This window comes from Plectropomus leopardus, chromosome 19, assembly GCF_026936395.1.
Source record: "Plectropomus leopardus strain MGB_pleo_1.0 chromosome 19, ASM2693639v1, whole genome shotgun sequence".
Lineage (NCBI taxonomy): Eukaryota > Metazoa > Chordata > Actinopteri > Perciformes > Serranidae > Plectropomus > Plectropomus leopardus.
Window position 1 is genome coordinate 13,401,229 of NC_142194.1, and position 15,094 is coordinate 13,416,322.

Sequence of the window (15,094 nt, forward strand, 5' to 3'; positions counted from 1 at the left end):
GCACTTTGAAGCTGCCAATGGTGTCACACTATTTCACTGATCCACAGGTGATGGTGAAATGCCATGAAATGTTGCAGTCTGCCGACAAAGACTGCTTTTAAAATACTTTAAAAATCAGATTTGTAAATGTTTTATGAGGCAGGAAATTCACCTGACATATTTGTCAGGTGAATTTAAGTTCAGATAGCAGACAAAGCAGATTTGTTGCTCAAATCAGATTTTGGAGACAGACTGTCAACACTTTTATTTGCAAGGAATAAGATCAGATTTGGGTCTCCAGACATTACCAAGCTACTAAGCAAGCGTTGCTGTGGTAACGACAAAGCAACATAGGCATGCTGTTGGTGCTGCTTTCCAATGCAGAAGCATGAGAAATGGAGGTCCATCATTTTATGCTCCAAACAATTTATCATGGCATCTGTCACTGTTGTTCTTCATATTTTCCTCTTTAGCGCTCTGCCAGTAGCAGCATGGATCTGCTCAGCACTTCAATCACTCTGGATTTAATGTCGTCGTTGTGTGTTTCGTTCAAAGACATTTTGTCATCCAACTTGAGCAGCCATAGGCTAAGATGCATCTGGAGGAATCCGATTAGAATCACGTTTCAAGCCATTTCTAGATGTGGTTTGAATTAGATTTGCAAAAATCACATTTCATGCATCTTTTTGCTCAATCTGGATAAAATCTTGATGTGCAAAAAAACCCGGAGGTTGACGCTTGATCTTAACATGGCCTTAGGCTTCAAGAATACACACAATGCATTTTAATGTTTAACACTGAATGTAGAATGTATGTAACTTTTTTTTGCAGATGCAAAACTACGCAGGGCACATTTAATTTCAAAATGCGTCTCTGAAAGTTAATTTTAATTTCTTTAAGCTCTAATCAAGAGGATATAAAGTTGAATGAATAGGCACGCTTGCTTGAGGATGTCTTTTGTAATCCCTGTTGCTTTCTTTTTGTGACTGCAGGGCTTCAACAGGTTTTCAAGGTCACCCAGACTTCCCCATGTGAGTTCTTGTTTCGATTTCTATCAGAGTAGGCAGGACCATAACAGAATTGTTGTCAAAGGTGCATTTGTGTAATGTATATCAATTCTAGGTTTTTAGCAGGTATTTTTTAGGGGAAAGGAGTTTATCTGTGGCATAGTGTATTGGTGCTGGGGGGGGAGGGGCGGTTGTGCAGGGACTATTCCTACAGGTTAAAACTCATCTGGAACACAGAGAGCAGCTCTGGAGTTAACTCAGTAACTGGGTCAGTAGCTCTGCTAATGGGAAACCTTGTGAGTTACTTTTCATACCACAGAGAGGGCTGCATCTTATTTTAGTGTGTGAAAGTTCTGTTCACAGTGTTCACTTTGTCTGCCATTAAAAATTCTGTTTAATGTACACGGTTTCTATAGTGATGAAAAACCTGGAAAAGTCATGGAATTTCACAATTGCATTTTCCAGACTTGGAAAAGTCATGGTGTTAGTCTAGTTTCTAGTGTAAAATAAAATAGTAACAATAATCTACCGTGGATAAAATATTAATTTTCTGTAGCCGTCAAAGTAGCATAGCTCTATTATGCTTTGATGTGTGATATTTTTTGTTTACTATGACCTACGTCTCGACATTTTATCCCTGGCTCCATCTCTCCCTTCATGTATACCTGACTAGCTGAAATTATGTCTGAATAGAGAATCAGTCTGAATCTGATAAGTTTTGGAAAAAAAATATAATAATTTAAAAAAAGCAGGGCAAGAAGTAAAAATAATTTTTAATTATGTTTCCTTGAAAAGAAATGTGTCCAATCTGTTGGGACCCTGAATGTAAAAGGCAGTTGTTTTTATTCACAATTAGGCAGCCATGGTGGGAGCGTAATAGATTTGTAGCAGGATTAGAATAATATGATTAAAATATCATCAGCTGTATCTCATTAAAATGTAAATAACACAATAATTGCTCTTTATCAGCAGCTTTCAAATTTATAAGGTCTATTATGTGCCAGATTACTCATGAAATATTTGTTTATTGTGAGTGGCATTTTGAATTGGTCAAGTTTTCTAACATGATTTCAATATTTTTTAAATATATATTCTGCAGGATTGTTGGTTATGGTTTGTTAACATGCTCATGAAAGTAAAGGAAAAACAAACCCAATACTTACTCTCCTTTGGTGTTTCGTCTCCCCATATTAGTGTTTTTTTAAGTAATGTGTCTCTTGGTTGCTAAATTTTTTATAAAGCCCCAACCTCACCTGAGCGCTGTGGTGGTACATGCCCATAAACATCCTGAACACAAAATAATAAGAAAATAAGATTACAGAGGCAGAGGGCACAGTCTCTGCAGAAAAACAAACTGCCACACATTTCTTTAACTGATAATTTAGAGGGATGACTTTTGCATGAGTATATATTTTGTTTTGATTTTTTAATCCTGCATAGTATATTAATATTTCATTGTCCATGTAATTATCATTCTAGTCCATTATTAAAAGCTATTCATATCATACTCTCAAACACAAATCAGGCAGTTGTAAGATAAATACACACCTTGGGAGTGAGAAATTCACATTACAACATCTACAGTTGTCAATACTGCGTTTTGTATTTGCTGTTTTGCAGGAATCCAGGCTTCCCTCTATTGTGGAAACAAAGGGGGACGACACCGACGACTCCTTCCAGCTCTCTCCAGCTACTCGTTCTCGTCGCAACCTCCTGCTGCCCAACTTCAGCAGCCCTGTTCGACGTACCTCTCTGGGAAACCTTCTGGGGGATGAGCTACGGCAGTTCAATGCCCTGCGACGCTGCCGTTCACCAAACCTCAGCCGCGGTGTCCACGGGCAGAGCTTGTCCCCTCAGCCACCATCGAAAAAAGAGCACAGTTCAGCTACAGCCAACACACCCTCAACCTCAGCCCAGGGAGAGTCAGGGGCCGAGCAAAAGCCTTCAAAGCTGCTTATCCCAACTGTCACCTGCTTTGGGCCCCCAGATCTCAGTCCCAGGTATTGAGCTATTGTCAAATCCATTTTTCACATGCAAAGACTTCTCAAAGTCAAAATTAAATCATAAAGTTTTGAGTGTTGGTAGTTGGTTGGCCAAAATAGAAAACTAGAAACACCCTTTCAATGTGATGCAGTGCAATATTAAGCTTTATGACAGCAATATAAGTTTTACATTAATAAATGTCTGTTATTGTTTAGTGGAAATGTATACCTCACTAAGGCCCCATCAAACAGAGCTGTTTTTGCAGTCCAGGGCAGCTTTTTGAAATGATTTTCAATTAGACATAAGCAATTTGTTCTCTGCTTTTGCATCACTAAGTACCTTGTTTTCTGCTCAATGCCTGAAATTAAAGGATTGCATGTTAAAATTTTGGAACAGGTGCCTCCGCAATGACAATATTCTCCTTTTAGTAAGGACAATAGGATGTTTTACAAACTGTCTTTATTGGGAGAACGTGATAGCTGAAAGCTGCAACCTCTATCAGTCACGTGGATCTCTCATCACTGACCTGTGCTGAAGATAGGAGGGTCGCGGTAAATGATCAGGGGCTTCAGCTCTAGAGAAAGCAGCTCCCTTCAGCTGTGTAATTGTGTTCTGTTCCTCATTTAAACACGTATTTACATGAATTTTGGGCTGGACCGCAACAACAAGGTCAGCTCTGTAAGCAAAGGTCAAGGCAGGAGTCTGTTACTGGGTATGAGCTGGACACCTCCTGTTTCAAATTAAATTAGCTCACTTTTATGGCCTCTCAAGGCAAGCTGCAAGACATATCTGAACAGTGGTCGCTTATACTACTTTACGTTTCACCAACGTTAAAGGTAGCGAGCTATTAGGTCCGACGATTGACAGCAGATTGTTAAACCATCTCTGGCTTATCCTAAGGTAAGCCTTGAACTGACCATCATCCAGATGAAGCTCCTGCATCAGTTGGTCGTACTCTTCTTCTCTTACTGAAGGTCTCTGGTACCCACACTGATTTCTGTTTCCCTGAGACCAACATACTGCTTTGGAACTGCCGCTCTCTGTCAATCTCAGGCTTGAGTTGGATCCTTAAGAAGTCTTAAAAGGCATTAACTTAATCAGAATCAGAATCAGAATCAGAAATACTTCATTGATCCCAGAGGGGAAATTGCCTATCAATCAAAAAAAGGCCTTAATTGTTCTTAAAATGTCCCAAACAATCTTTCAAAAGTTTTAAAAACAATAAGACACAGGAAGTAGGGTTTTATGAAAAAAACAATCTGATGTTGCAAATATTAAGATTCTTCTGGAAATAACATAAAAAAGTCCTGTTTTATGTAAAGATAAATATTTAAGCAACATTGTCCCTAACCCTAAATACATGATGTTGGCTCATGTTTTTTTTCAATTTTGTATAATTGGTCTTCAATTTCAATCATTCAATCATTCTTCATTTCATTAAAAAGTCTTAAATCTTACTTGCTTTACGCTGCAGAAGCCGTGCAATCAGAGCTAGAGGAAGTGCCCTTCACCGCTCTGCATTTTTATGCAGATTTTAATTTTAATAGACAGTGTGTTTACTTCACAGCAAAATAGCGGTTAAAATAAGGACAGTTGATTTGGTGGTCGCCTAGCAACATTTAAAAAAAAAAAGACGCAGCAAGCTGCAAAAAGTGCTCTGTCTCCGTCTCGACCTTGATGCCTCTTTTTCCGCATGTTTGTTGTAGTCTAATCTGCCTGTGTTACGGACAGCATCTCACTGGATTTTGTAGATGACATAATGTCTAAATTTCCACCCCCATTATGATCACCTCAGAGTGTCCGAGATGATCGGTGTTGCAGTAACGGACACCTAAAGTCATGTCATGGAAACCTGCATGATCCACGTAATGTAAATGTGTATTTGCATTGCATATTTTAGCAGATGTTGCTGCATTTCATTACCAGAGCACCTTATCCTCCTGCCCTAACCATCTGTATTCATAATGTATCCCTGAGTCATCCAGTAAGTCTGAGATATGGGTAAGTGCTGGTTCAGAGAGCTCAGGTGTCTACCCCTCCAGACTGGGCTCTTCTACTCATGTTCAATCCCACATGGGCCCCTGCCAGCAGCAGCTCTCATGGCACATACCTGGGTCGCCTGCTGGCTCCAGTGATAATTGAAAAAGCTCTACTGTTACATTAACTCCAGCTTCCCTCCTCTCCACCCTTCCCTGCCCCAGGGTTGTAGACGGCATCGAAGACAACGGACACACGTTCCACTTCAACGTGGAGCACAGCGGGCCGAAAGCCAGCGCAAGAGGGAGCACCCAGGGTAAGCCAAACCACCCCCAGCTGCGAGGGTCACCTGGGTGCCAGATGGCTGGAGGTAAACTCAAGAGTTCAAACAGTGTGTACAACAACGCTGCCCTGCCTCCTTCTGGGGGGAAATATGAGCGCACAGAGGAATGAAAAGACAGCCAGCTGTCCAAAGAGTCAGAGAACATGTTCAAGGACAACAGAGGTCAAAGCAGCGCACAGATCCGCTGACCTGAGCTCTTTACTGATCACTATCATCCTGGGTTTAATATCACATTCAGTTCAGTTAAGTCCAACCAATTTACAGAAGAATAACAAGTGCTTTGGCAACAGAAGTGCACAACAGATAAGATTACACTTTAGATTTGTTGTTTAAGCAAAGTTGCAATAAGGATATACATATATATATATATTTCTCAGTCTCTTTATTGAGATACAAAAAGTACATAGAGCATGTACAATACATTTAAACACCAAAAAAGCCAGAACAATACAGCTTCCTGAGACTGAAGTCAATATTTAGTGTGACGTCCCTTTACACGTAGCACCTCTTGAACTTTCTTGGGTCGGCAACCTTGAAGTTTTCCTAAACAATCTTCTGGAACATCAGAAGATTGTTTAAATGTTTGTGACTATTGTCTGCGAGTTGAAGACATGCTAAGTGGAAAGGAAGGTCACTAAATATTTGCAACTTGAGCCTGCTGAAGTTATTTTATTCTGAAATATTTGCATTTTTAACACTGGTAAACATATTTCTTGTATGTTCTGGTTGCATTTTAGAAAAGAAGCAACTAAGAAATAATATGATCGTTTTAACTTTGCTCAAGTAACACAATTTAAGATGGCCTAAGACTTTTGTACATTGCACATCATTTCGATACTGTGCTGGGTCTACTGTCACAGTGGTCATTTTGAAGGTCTTCATAAAATTCCCTCCTGTAAAGACAACAACAACATCACACATCACAGTCAAGACGCTTCCTACAAAGCTTATGTGAGCTTGATTTGCAGTGTTGTTGTTTAGATTGTCTGAATATCAGATGTACATGCATCTATGTACACCAATCAGCCACAACATTAACCCTTTGAAACCTGGAGCAACATTACTTTTCCTGTGCTGCTTTCAGATGCCTTCCACAAGTAAAACCCTTTAAACTCTGAGCACATTGGTGTGATTTCTTTCAAAAATATTGGGAAGAATGTTCACAAAATTAGTAAAGAAAAAAAGAAATTAGTAAATTTATTTATTATGCCATTTATTCATTTATAATGATTACAATTCTATATTAAAAATTATGTTGTAAAATTATCATATTTTAAGGCACTTCTTCCAGGTCGTTTCCTTCCTTTTTTTTAACTTTCTTTTTCATCTTTTTAAGAATAATTTTCAGGCAGTTTTCGTGTACTTTTTGACTAATTTCTTTGTCATTTTTTGGTTGTTTCTTCTCTCGTTTTTTATTGCCTTCTTACCATGTTTTCGAAAGACATTAAGCCAATTTGCTCAGGTTTCAAAGGGTTAAAACCACTGACAGTTGAAGTTAATAATTTTGTTAATCTTGTTATAATGCAATGTCCTGCTGGGAAACCTTGAGTCCTGGCATTCGTGTGGACACCACTTGTCACTGTAACTCATAGCAACAGCCAATGCCAAAGCGTAAAAACAGCCAAGGAATGGCCTGAGGAGCATAACAAAGAGCTCAAGGCCTCAACCTGGCCTCTAAATTCCCCAGAACCCAATCTGATTGAGCATCTGTGGGACGTGCCAGTACCCCACCTAGCATCTAGCATCCGCCATCAACACTCCACGGCCAGACACCACAGGACACTCCACAGAGGTCCTGTGTCAGTGCCTCGACAGGTTAGAGGCCCCACCGTGGATCAGACTAGGCTCTGACCTCACCAGGCATGGACACAGGACCTCCGGGGCACCATCACGTCCCACAAATGCTCGATCAGACTGGGTACATTGTCCTGCCATTTGGGAGTGCCAAAGGTGTTTACGTGGTCTGTTACAGTCTGTGGTTTCCTAACAGAACATTGCATTGTAACAAAATGATTAATGTTTTTCACTTCTCCTGTTAGTGGTTTTCAGGTTGTAGCTGATCAGTGTACACACACAAAGTACTTAGCCATACTTAATTAATTAATTAATTAATATGTTTAAAAATTTGGCCATATTTACTTGATGATGATGATGATGTTGTGAAGTCGTTGCAACTTGAAAAATGACAAGTTTAATTGGTTCAATCAAGTTTTAGCAACTTTAGTAAACCAAGTTTATACTGGTATTCTGCTGGTTGCAGACTAGTCACACTGCAAACTATCACATTTGTATTTTCTTAAATATGTTAACAAAACAGAACTCACAGATCTCATAACGCCGTATTCACTTTCTTTGTTCAAGGCAGTCGGTTTCTAAGATTATTTTAAGTAAGATCAACTTTTTTATGATTTTACAGTGTGTGTTGTGTTTCACTAATTCAGCTACTTAATGTTTTCTTCTCTTTTCTCTAGACTCCACTCAGGCTAATGCCGCTCTGCTGCTGGAGACAGAGGAGGTCAGACAGAGCATCAGTCAACTCAACCAAAAGGTAAGGTACAGCCCCTTATCCTAAATTAAAATTGATTGGACCAAATATAATGTAGCCTAACAGATCCAAATTTGTTTTGTCTATAAGTATTTTGGACATGCTTAATGTGAAATACAGGAAGCATTAATGAATTTTCGATTAGAAAATATAACCGGCGTGCTATTTTGACATTAAATTATGAGTTCCCGTTTCAGCCTTTACAAATGAATTCACTGAGATCTTCAGTGCAGTCCAAGAAAAAAAAACATGAACTCATCAGCTTTTATCATAGATGCATTTTTTGGCATCTCATTTAGTAACAACCATGGTGGTGCGTTCACAAGAGGTAACCTAAAGTACACTCTGTTTCTGCACCGTGTCTCAGTGTGCCTCTGCACTCCTCATTTGAATGTAAATAAAAGCGAAAGCAGGTGCAGCGAGAGGATCCAGATGGGCCCAGCTAGGTGCTGTCTAAAGTCGATATTAATTAATCAGCAGGGCACTTCTGCAATGCAGGGGATAGTCTGGAATGCTGACTCGACAATCTCAAGAAAGAAAAAAAACATGAGATGACAGCCTAGCTCTACTTGTGGCCCTTCTCTGGCCCCCTTTTCCTGTATTTTCATTCCCTTCCTCCCAGTTTTCTTTCTACTTTCTTCCCCATTTGCGTCACTTTCCTCAGTCTGTGTCCCTCTGGATTTCACTGCTGCATGAGAAGCCATTTCTTAGAGTTGTAGCGGAGATTAAAAGTGGTTTGTTTCTCTTTTAAGAGGTCATGAGATGATTATATCTTGAAAGAACTGTCACTCTGTGCTGGGGACTTAATTGGGCAGCTTTTTGTGTGTGCGTGTGTGTGTGTATGTGTGTGTGTGTGTGTGTGTGTGTGTGCGTGTGTGTGTGTATGTGTGTGTGTGCGTGCTTTGAAGCTGCACACATTGGCTCGGAGTAATTAATTGAATGTGCAAGGTAGGAAAGCATATAAAGTCAAGCCAAATTTTACTTATGTAGCACCACATCATTACAAAAGTTTTCTTAGGGCACTTTTCATGTCGAGCAGATCAAGATCACACTCTTTAATTTACATAGATCCACATCCAAGCACATTATACAACAGCAGCAAGAAAAAAACCTCGAGCAGAACTGGACTCTATGGTGGGCGTAGATGGATTACTGAGCAGACCTGCTGGGCACAGGCCTAGGGGCCCAGAGTGTCAGGGGGCATCTCTGACCTTCACTTGAAAAATTTCACACAAATAACAAATACTCAAAAGAGACTCAGAATGACCACAAAGAGTAACAAACAGACCACAAAGAGATGCAGAGGAACTGCAGAGAGATTATTTACCACACAAAAAAAAAAATGAGCCACAAAAAAATGAGCTAAATAACCACAAAGCAACACAAAAAGGGCTTCAAAGAGATACAAAATGACCAAAAGGTGACTCAACAACACAAAATGACAAAAAACGACTCAAAATTACCTCAAAGAGACATAGAATTTCCCCAAATAGACACAAAATTACCTCAAAGACATATTATTAGCTACAAAATGGCAATAAACACGGAGACATAAAACAGCCAAAGACAAAATGACCACAAGGAGACACAAAATCATTACAAAGCGACCAAGAAGAAAAGACATACAATTACCTCCAAGAGGCCCAAACAATTACTAAACACAAAACAACCACCAAAAGAAGAAAAAAAATACAAAAAGATGCTTGACGGCTACAAAAAGATGCAAAACCACCACAAAGTCTGTGTATCTTGCTCCTATGTAGGAGAGGTGGTGGGGCCTTTCGCATATCTGTGCCCAGGGTCCATTTATAATTGGCCCGTGATGGTGGGCGGCCCTCTGCCTCTGCCAGTTTGGGTGAGAAAGAGAGATGCAGAGCTGCAACAATGATATCATTAACAACTGACATAGTAATGGAGATACGATTAATAGTAATGACAGCAGTCTATATATTGTAATATTATAGATAGTAGCAGTACTAGCAGTAATATTTCTAGGAGTATCACTAATGACAATTCCAGTGGCAGTGGATGCAATAGAATACAATTAATAATAGCAGTAATAATAGTAGGAATATCACTAATAATGATAATAATGTAGTAGCAGTGGTATGCTACTCTTATTATAATGTATGCTTTAAGTTTTTTAAATGTTGTGACTAAACTGTGTGCACTCTCTTTACAGATGGGCACGTTAAACCAAGAAGTATCTGAGCTCGCCAAGGGCCTGCACCACATGATGCACCTCCTGCAGGCCCACATGTCTGTGCATCACTACAGAGCCTCCCTCCCCTCATACCCGTATGGCATCCAGATAGTGTCGGGCCCTCCCACAGCCCCCAACACGGGCATGCCCTTCAACCTCGCCTCAGCCTACCATCTCCACACTGATCCAGGGAGCCACGAAGGCCACAGCCACCAAAGTGTCCCACCTGCAGGGCACTGGAGCTGCAGCGGAGCTGCTGAAACCCAAACAGAGAGCCACCACCGACCTCAGTCCTCGAGTCCACCTGCCAACTCCTGTCCTCCCCTCTCTGTAAACTCTACACCCAGGTTGGGCCCGTGGACCAGCCCGTCTCTTCTTAGTGTCAGCCCAGGCCTCCAGGGTGGAGGTTCGGGTCTTGCACCTCATGCTGGGCATGAAGACTCTCACAACAGACCTCTCAGCGCTAGCCCGACCACCATCAGCCAGTCCCAGCCCACTTTGTGCCTGCAGTCTCCCAGTGATAGTGATGAATACTCTTGCCTTTTGTCCGCTGCCCCTACAGGTACGTCCACACACAGCCTGCTGGACTCGTCACCCAGTTCTCACCCCCGTCTCTGCCAGTCCCATGTCAACCTATCACAAGCCTCACATGAAGATATTTGCGTTCTGATGTCCGCACCAACATCCCATAATCTGATCCAGGACACCTCCATCTTTCAAATGGAGGATTCAAACCCCTCAATCCACCCTGCGTCCCCTTCTCCGCCCACATTACCAGGCCAAACTCTTGGATCCTCCCTGGATTCAGGATCACCACAGTTGGATGCTCTCGAGCCCCATCTCCCACTGGGCGACCCATCTGCCATAGAACACACCAGTCTGGAGTGCCTACTGGGGAACGGGGGCTCTACGGAGAGCAGGGACAGCGAGAGTGCGTCATCACGAAGGTCCAGCCTCGGCTTCCAGACTCAGAGCACAGAGCAGTCGTGGTGTCTGGACCTCACAGATTAAACTGTTTCAGGGGCGGACTCAGTGGTTTCACTACAACTGGAATAAAAATAAGAAAAATGACATGCAACCTCTTACAGTGTTTAAAGAGACTCAGCTGGAGATTGTCAATGTGTGCTGTATTTCCCCCCTTCTTAATTCCTGGGCTCTCATGTTCGTCAAACTCCACGCAATTTACACCATTTCTATGCAAAAGCATGTCGTTTGTGCATTATCTTGGATTGACTAAAGTGTGTCTTTAAAAAAAAAGAAAGCTCCAGTATATACTGTATATTTTTTTCCAACATCCTCAGAGCAATTTGCAGTTAATAATACCTGTTACCTCCTTGCATGGTAAAGTTGTTTATTCTTTTTCCTAAGGAAAAGGTTTCCAAATCAATGTGTAAGCATTCTACATGACAACCGGTTGATTGTGTACACTGATACTGTGTTTGTACAGCAGACAGGTGAGAGTGGTTGGACGTTTTAATATACTGAGGAGCAAATACGACACATGCTTCACTTCGCGTATAGGGAATAGAGTATGTGCATCACACAGCGTAGATTGTTTATTGTTTTCAACTGAATGTTTTTCTCAGTTCAGCATTTTTTATTTGAGTTCTTGGACTGGATATGAAATATCCAAACTCTTCTCAGCAGTACATAATTTATGGTTTAATTTATAATTTCATTGAACATCTCCAGTTTTATACTAAATTCATTAGTTTTGAAAACAAACCTAGTGTTTTCTCACTGAGGCATTAAATATAGCGCTGTGAAATAGGTTTAATTTTCTCTCTTCAAAAAAAGATTGATCATTTACTCTCAAGGATTTTCAATTCTATAAACATGATATAGCTGCGGATAAATTAAAAATAAATATACATACCTAGCTGAAAAGTGGGTCCCATGAAATATTTAGTAATGTCAATAATTAACAAAATATGAATGCCTCCTGGGAAAAAAATCTAATTCACGATACTCATACAATATTCAGAGTATTCAGGAACTTTGTTCTTTTTGAATGATTTCTCCTTGGCTAACAAAATAAAGTATGCAGAAATGTGTTAAAGTGTCTTTTACTGTGATATCAAGTCAAGTCAAGTCAATTTTATTTATAAAGCCCATTATTACAAATCAAAATTTACAGCATACGACATCCCTCTGTCCCCTGACCCTCACATTGACTAAGGAAAAACTCCCCCCAAAAAAACCTAAAACTGGGAAAAAATGCTAGAAACCTCAGGAAGAGCGACTAAGGAAGGATCCCTCTTTCAGGACAGACAGATGTGCAATAGATCTTAGATGTCGTAAAAAACAATGAAATTACAGTAAATAACAAAATGACATATAGGAAAGAGACTTGCCTTAAGCTGTAGGAACCCTGATTACTACTGATCTACTCTTAATGTTTTTTCACAGTGAGATAAATGGAAATACTGACCTGTTTTTGTGCATTCATCATTGTATTATTTGTGCTTGACAGATTGTTGTCCATGATCAGATATGACTCGGACTCCAAAGTATCTTTGTATACCAGAGGTGGGACCAGGTCATTTTGCAAGTCACAAGTAAGTCTTAAGTCTTCACACTCAATTTGCAAAGTCTTAAACTTAAAGTTTTGAGTCCTAAGAAGTCCTAATGCATTTCTCACCAAATGTTATGCGCTTTCAACAACAGAGTAATAGTAATCAGTCTCAACTTACAGTTCTTTGTGTAACATTAACTGTCAAACGAAGTTAGAAGTTTTTGCATTCCTGTCTGTAATTTTCGAGCTGCACATTTTGCATGATGTTAACATTAATGGTGCACTCCTCTGCCGAGCTTTAATGACAGCTAGCTCACTCAGTATGTTGTTGAATTATTGTGCCTGACTAAAACTTATTTTTTTAAATAAAGTACCGAGAAGGGACTTCTGTTTTTAATTTGGGATTAGTTGATTGACGTACAACTTTATGATAGTATTTTATGTTTATTTTAAATGAGAAAGTGAAACTCCAGTCCCCCTCCTCCTCTGATAAATAAAGTACAGTCCCACAACACTGGCAAAGAAGCTAAGCAATGCACTGCTGTGGACAGGGCCGCAGCAAAACATATTTTAGCCACCTAACAATATTAATATCAGTTTAGGTGCACATTATTTTTTATATTTGCTCCTCTTTACGTTATATAATTTTTGATTTTTGGGTGAACTGTCTTTTTGAGGGAAGATTAAGGAGCTGCTGCCAAAGATAAAATGAGTAAATTATTTTGATTAAATAACTGCACAACCTTTAGAATTTACACAAAAATACATTCATACATTTACCACAAAGAAGAAATTGTCCACAAGTTGAACAGAATCTCTGAGAAGATTGAGAATCACGGAAAGTCACCAGTCAGCTTTCTCTTCAAAAAAAAAAAAAAAAAAAGGATTTGCAGCTGTTGTTTCTCTCATTAGTGAATTGAATGAGTTGTTGGTAAATGCTGGTTTATCCTTTTTTTATTTGTGCGGCTCTGTCCTGACTCTCAATCCGATTATATAAGTGAATGTACAGTAGCTTTCATGTGTTTGTTGAGAGGGAATCTGCAGCAGTTATGCATCATCATCCCTGATCGTGGTTAAAAGCAGCTATATTCAGGAATGGTAAGGCCTTATATCTATATTTTAATGTAAATTTCATTCAAGCATTATTTTTCAGGGTTGTATTGCACACACAATTTTATTTTAAAAATTTGGGTTTATTTTGAGTTTGTTTTATGTCCACTGGCTCAGTTTCAACAGGTTGTGTCAACAGCACAGTTTCCTATTAGAAAACAGGTACATAAAGTCACAAAAAATGTCACATTTTCACCTTATGCAGAAATTGTTTTTGTTGTTATTATGATTAACTTTATGAGTAAAGAGAAAATCTGGTGGAAAACTGAATAAAGATGGGAAAACGTCTTAATATTACATCACACTGTCTTCTCAAATCACGCTATTTCAGCAGCTTCATGAGCGGGTTAAGCTACTGTAACACCACATGTGAGTCATTTACTTATTAATTAAGTATATAATATTTTTGAGATATTACTGTTGTTAGTAGTAGTTTCCGTGCTGGTATGTCTTTTGCTGGTATGTCTTGTCATGCTGTTATCTATGGTTTAATGATCTACTGAACCATATAGTCCATTTCCTGTAAATCAGTGGTGTAAGAGTTTGTTTTGCCACATTGATAAGTAGCTCTGATAAGAAAATACATTTTTGTGCAAAAAAAATCCAATCAATACAGTGCAGATGTCTGCCAGGCACCACCTGTGCTGTTAAAAATGTTTGGGATTCAAGCAGATGCAGCACAGCGTGTTTCTAAAGCTGCTAGAAGCTAATAAAAATACATGCCTTATCTATTTTTAATCTGTTTTTCAATGCAATTAAAACTTATAAAAACAAAAACAATTCAATAGCATGGTCTTTATTTATTTACAGCAAAGGCACAAATATCAAAGAAAAATGTTCAAATCAACAAAATCTGCGTGTCTACAAAAGTAGGCAAGCAAAATGCTCTGCTTCTGAAATATATCCAGTTTGGTATAATACTGTGCCGAGAATTCTGGCTAAATATGCCATTTGATTCCTCTCACTTTTCTACCTTTTCTTTATTCACACAGAGATTTTTGAACAGACAGGTGAAAGCATGAAGACTGTTATTCTTGCTCTTGGTTTGTTTACATGATTTTTCTTTTCTTTTTCTCCAGGTGAAGCCTTGACGTGTCACTGTGGAGGCCTGACAGACTGTGCAAGTCTTACAGAAACCTGCTCAGGTTCAAATAAAGTCTGTCTCCACATCTGGTTTCTTCATAGTAAGTATAGGTCATTCCTTCTGCAAAAAAACAAAAAGGAAAAAAACACATTACCTGTAGAAGTTCAGGGTCATTACTTTTATTGGAATGTTACAGACATTTACAAATAATCCATCCTGCCTTTTTCCATGTTTTTACAGATTACTACTTGTTCAAGAGTTGTTTTGATAAAGACGCCTGCTATCACCCGACTAAGTCAAGTGGATATTCTGGCAGATGCTGATCTTCTGATCCCTACAACTGATAAA

General features: G+C 39.4%; 1 protein-coding gene across 2 annotated transcripts in view; it reads left to right on the forward strand.

The window, feature by feature from the left end:
- kcnh4b (potassium voltage-gated channel, subfamily H (eag-related), member 4b) overlaps positions 1-12,096 on the forward strand; it is a 54,906-nt gene extending 42,810 nt beyond the window's left edge. For both annotated transcript variants that reach the window (XM_088070128.1, XM_088070129.1), the window contains 5 exons: positions 972-1,010; positions 2,607-2,986; positions 5,171-5,262; positions 7,761-7,837; positions 10,017-12,096. In XM_088070128.1, the coding sequence (XP_087926254.1) occupies positions 972-1,010; positions 2,607-2,986; positions 5,171-5,262; positions 7,761-7,837; positions 10,017-11,048 (1,620 nt within the window). In that variant the 3' untranslated portion in view covers positions 11,049-12,096. The remainder of the gene's footprint in view (positions 1-971; positions 1,011-2,606; positions 2,987-5,170; positions 5,263-7,760; positions 7,838-10,016) is intronic.
- The last annotated feature ends 2,998 nt before the right edge of the window (positions 12,097-15,094 follow it).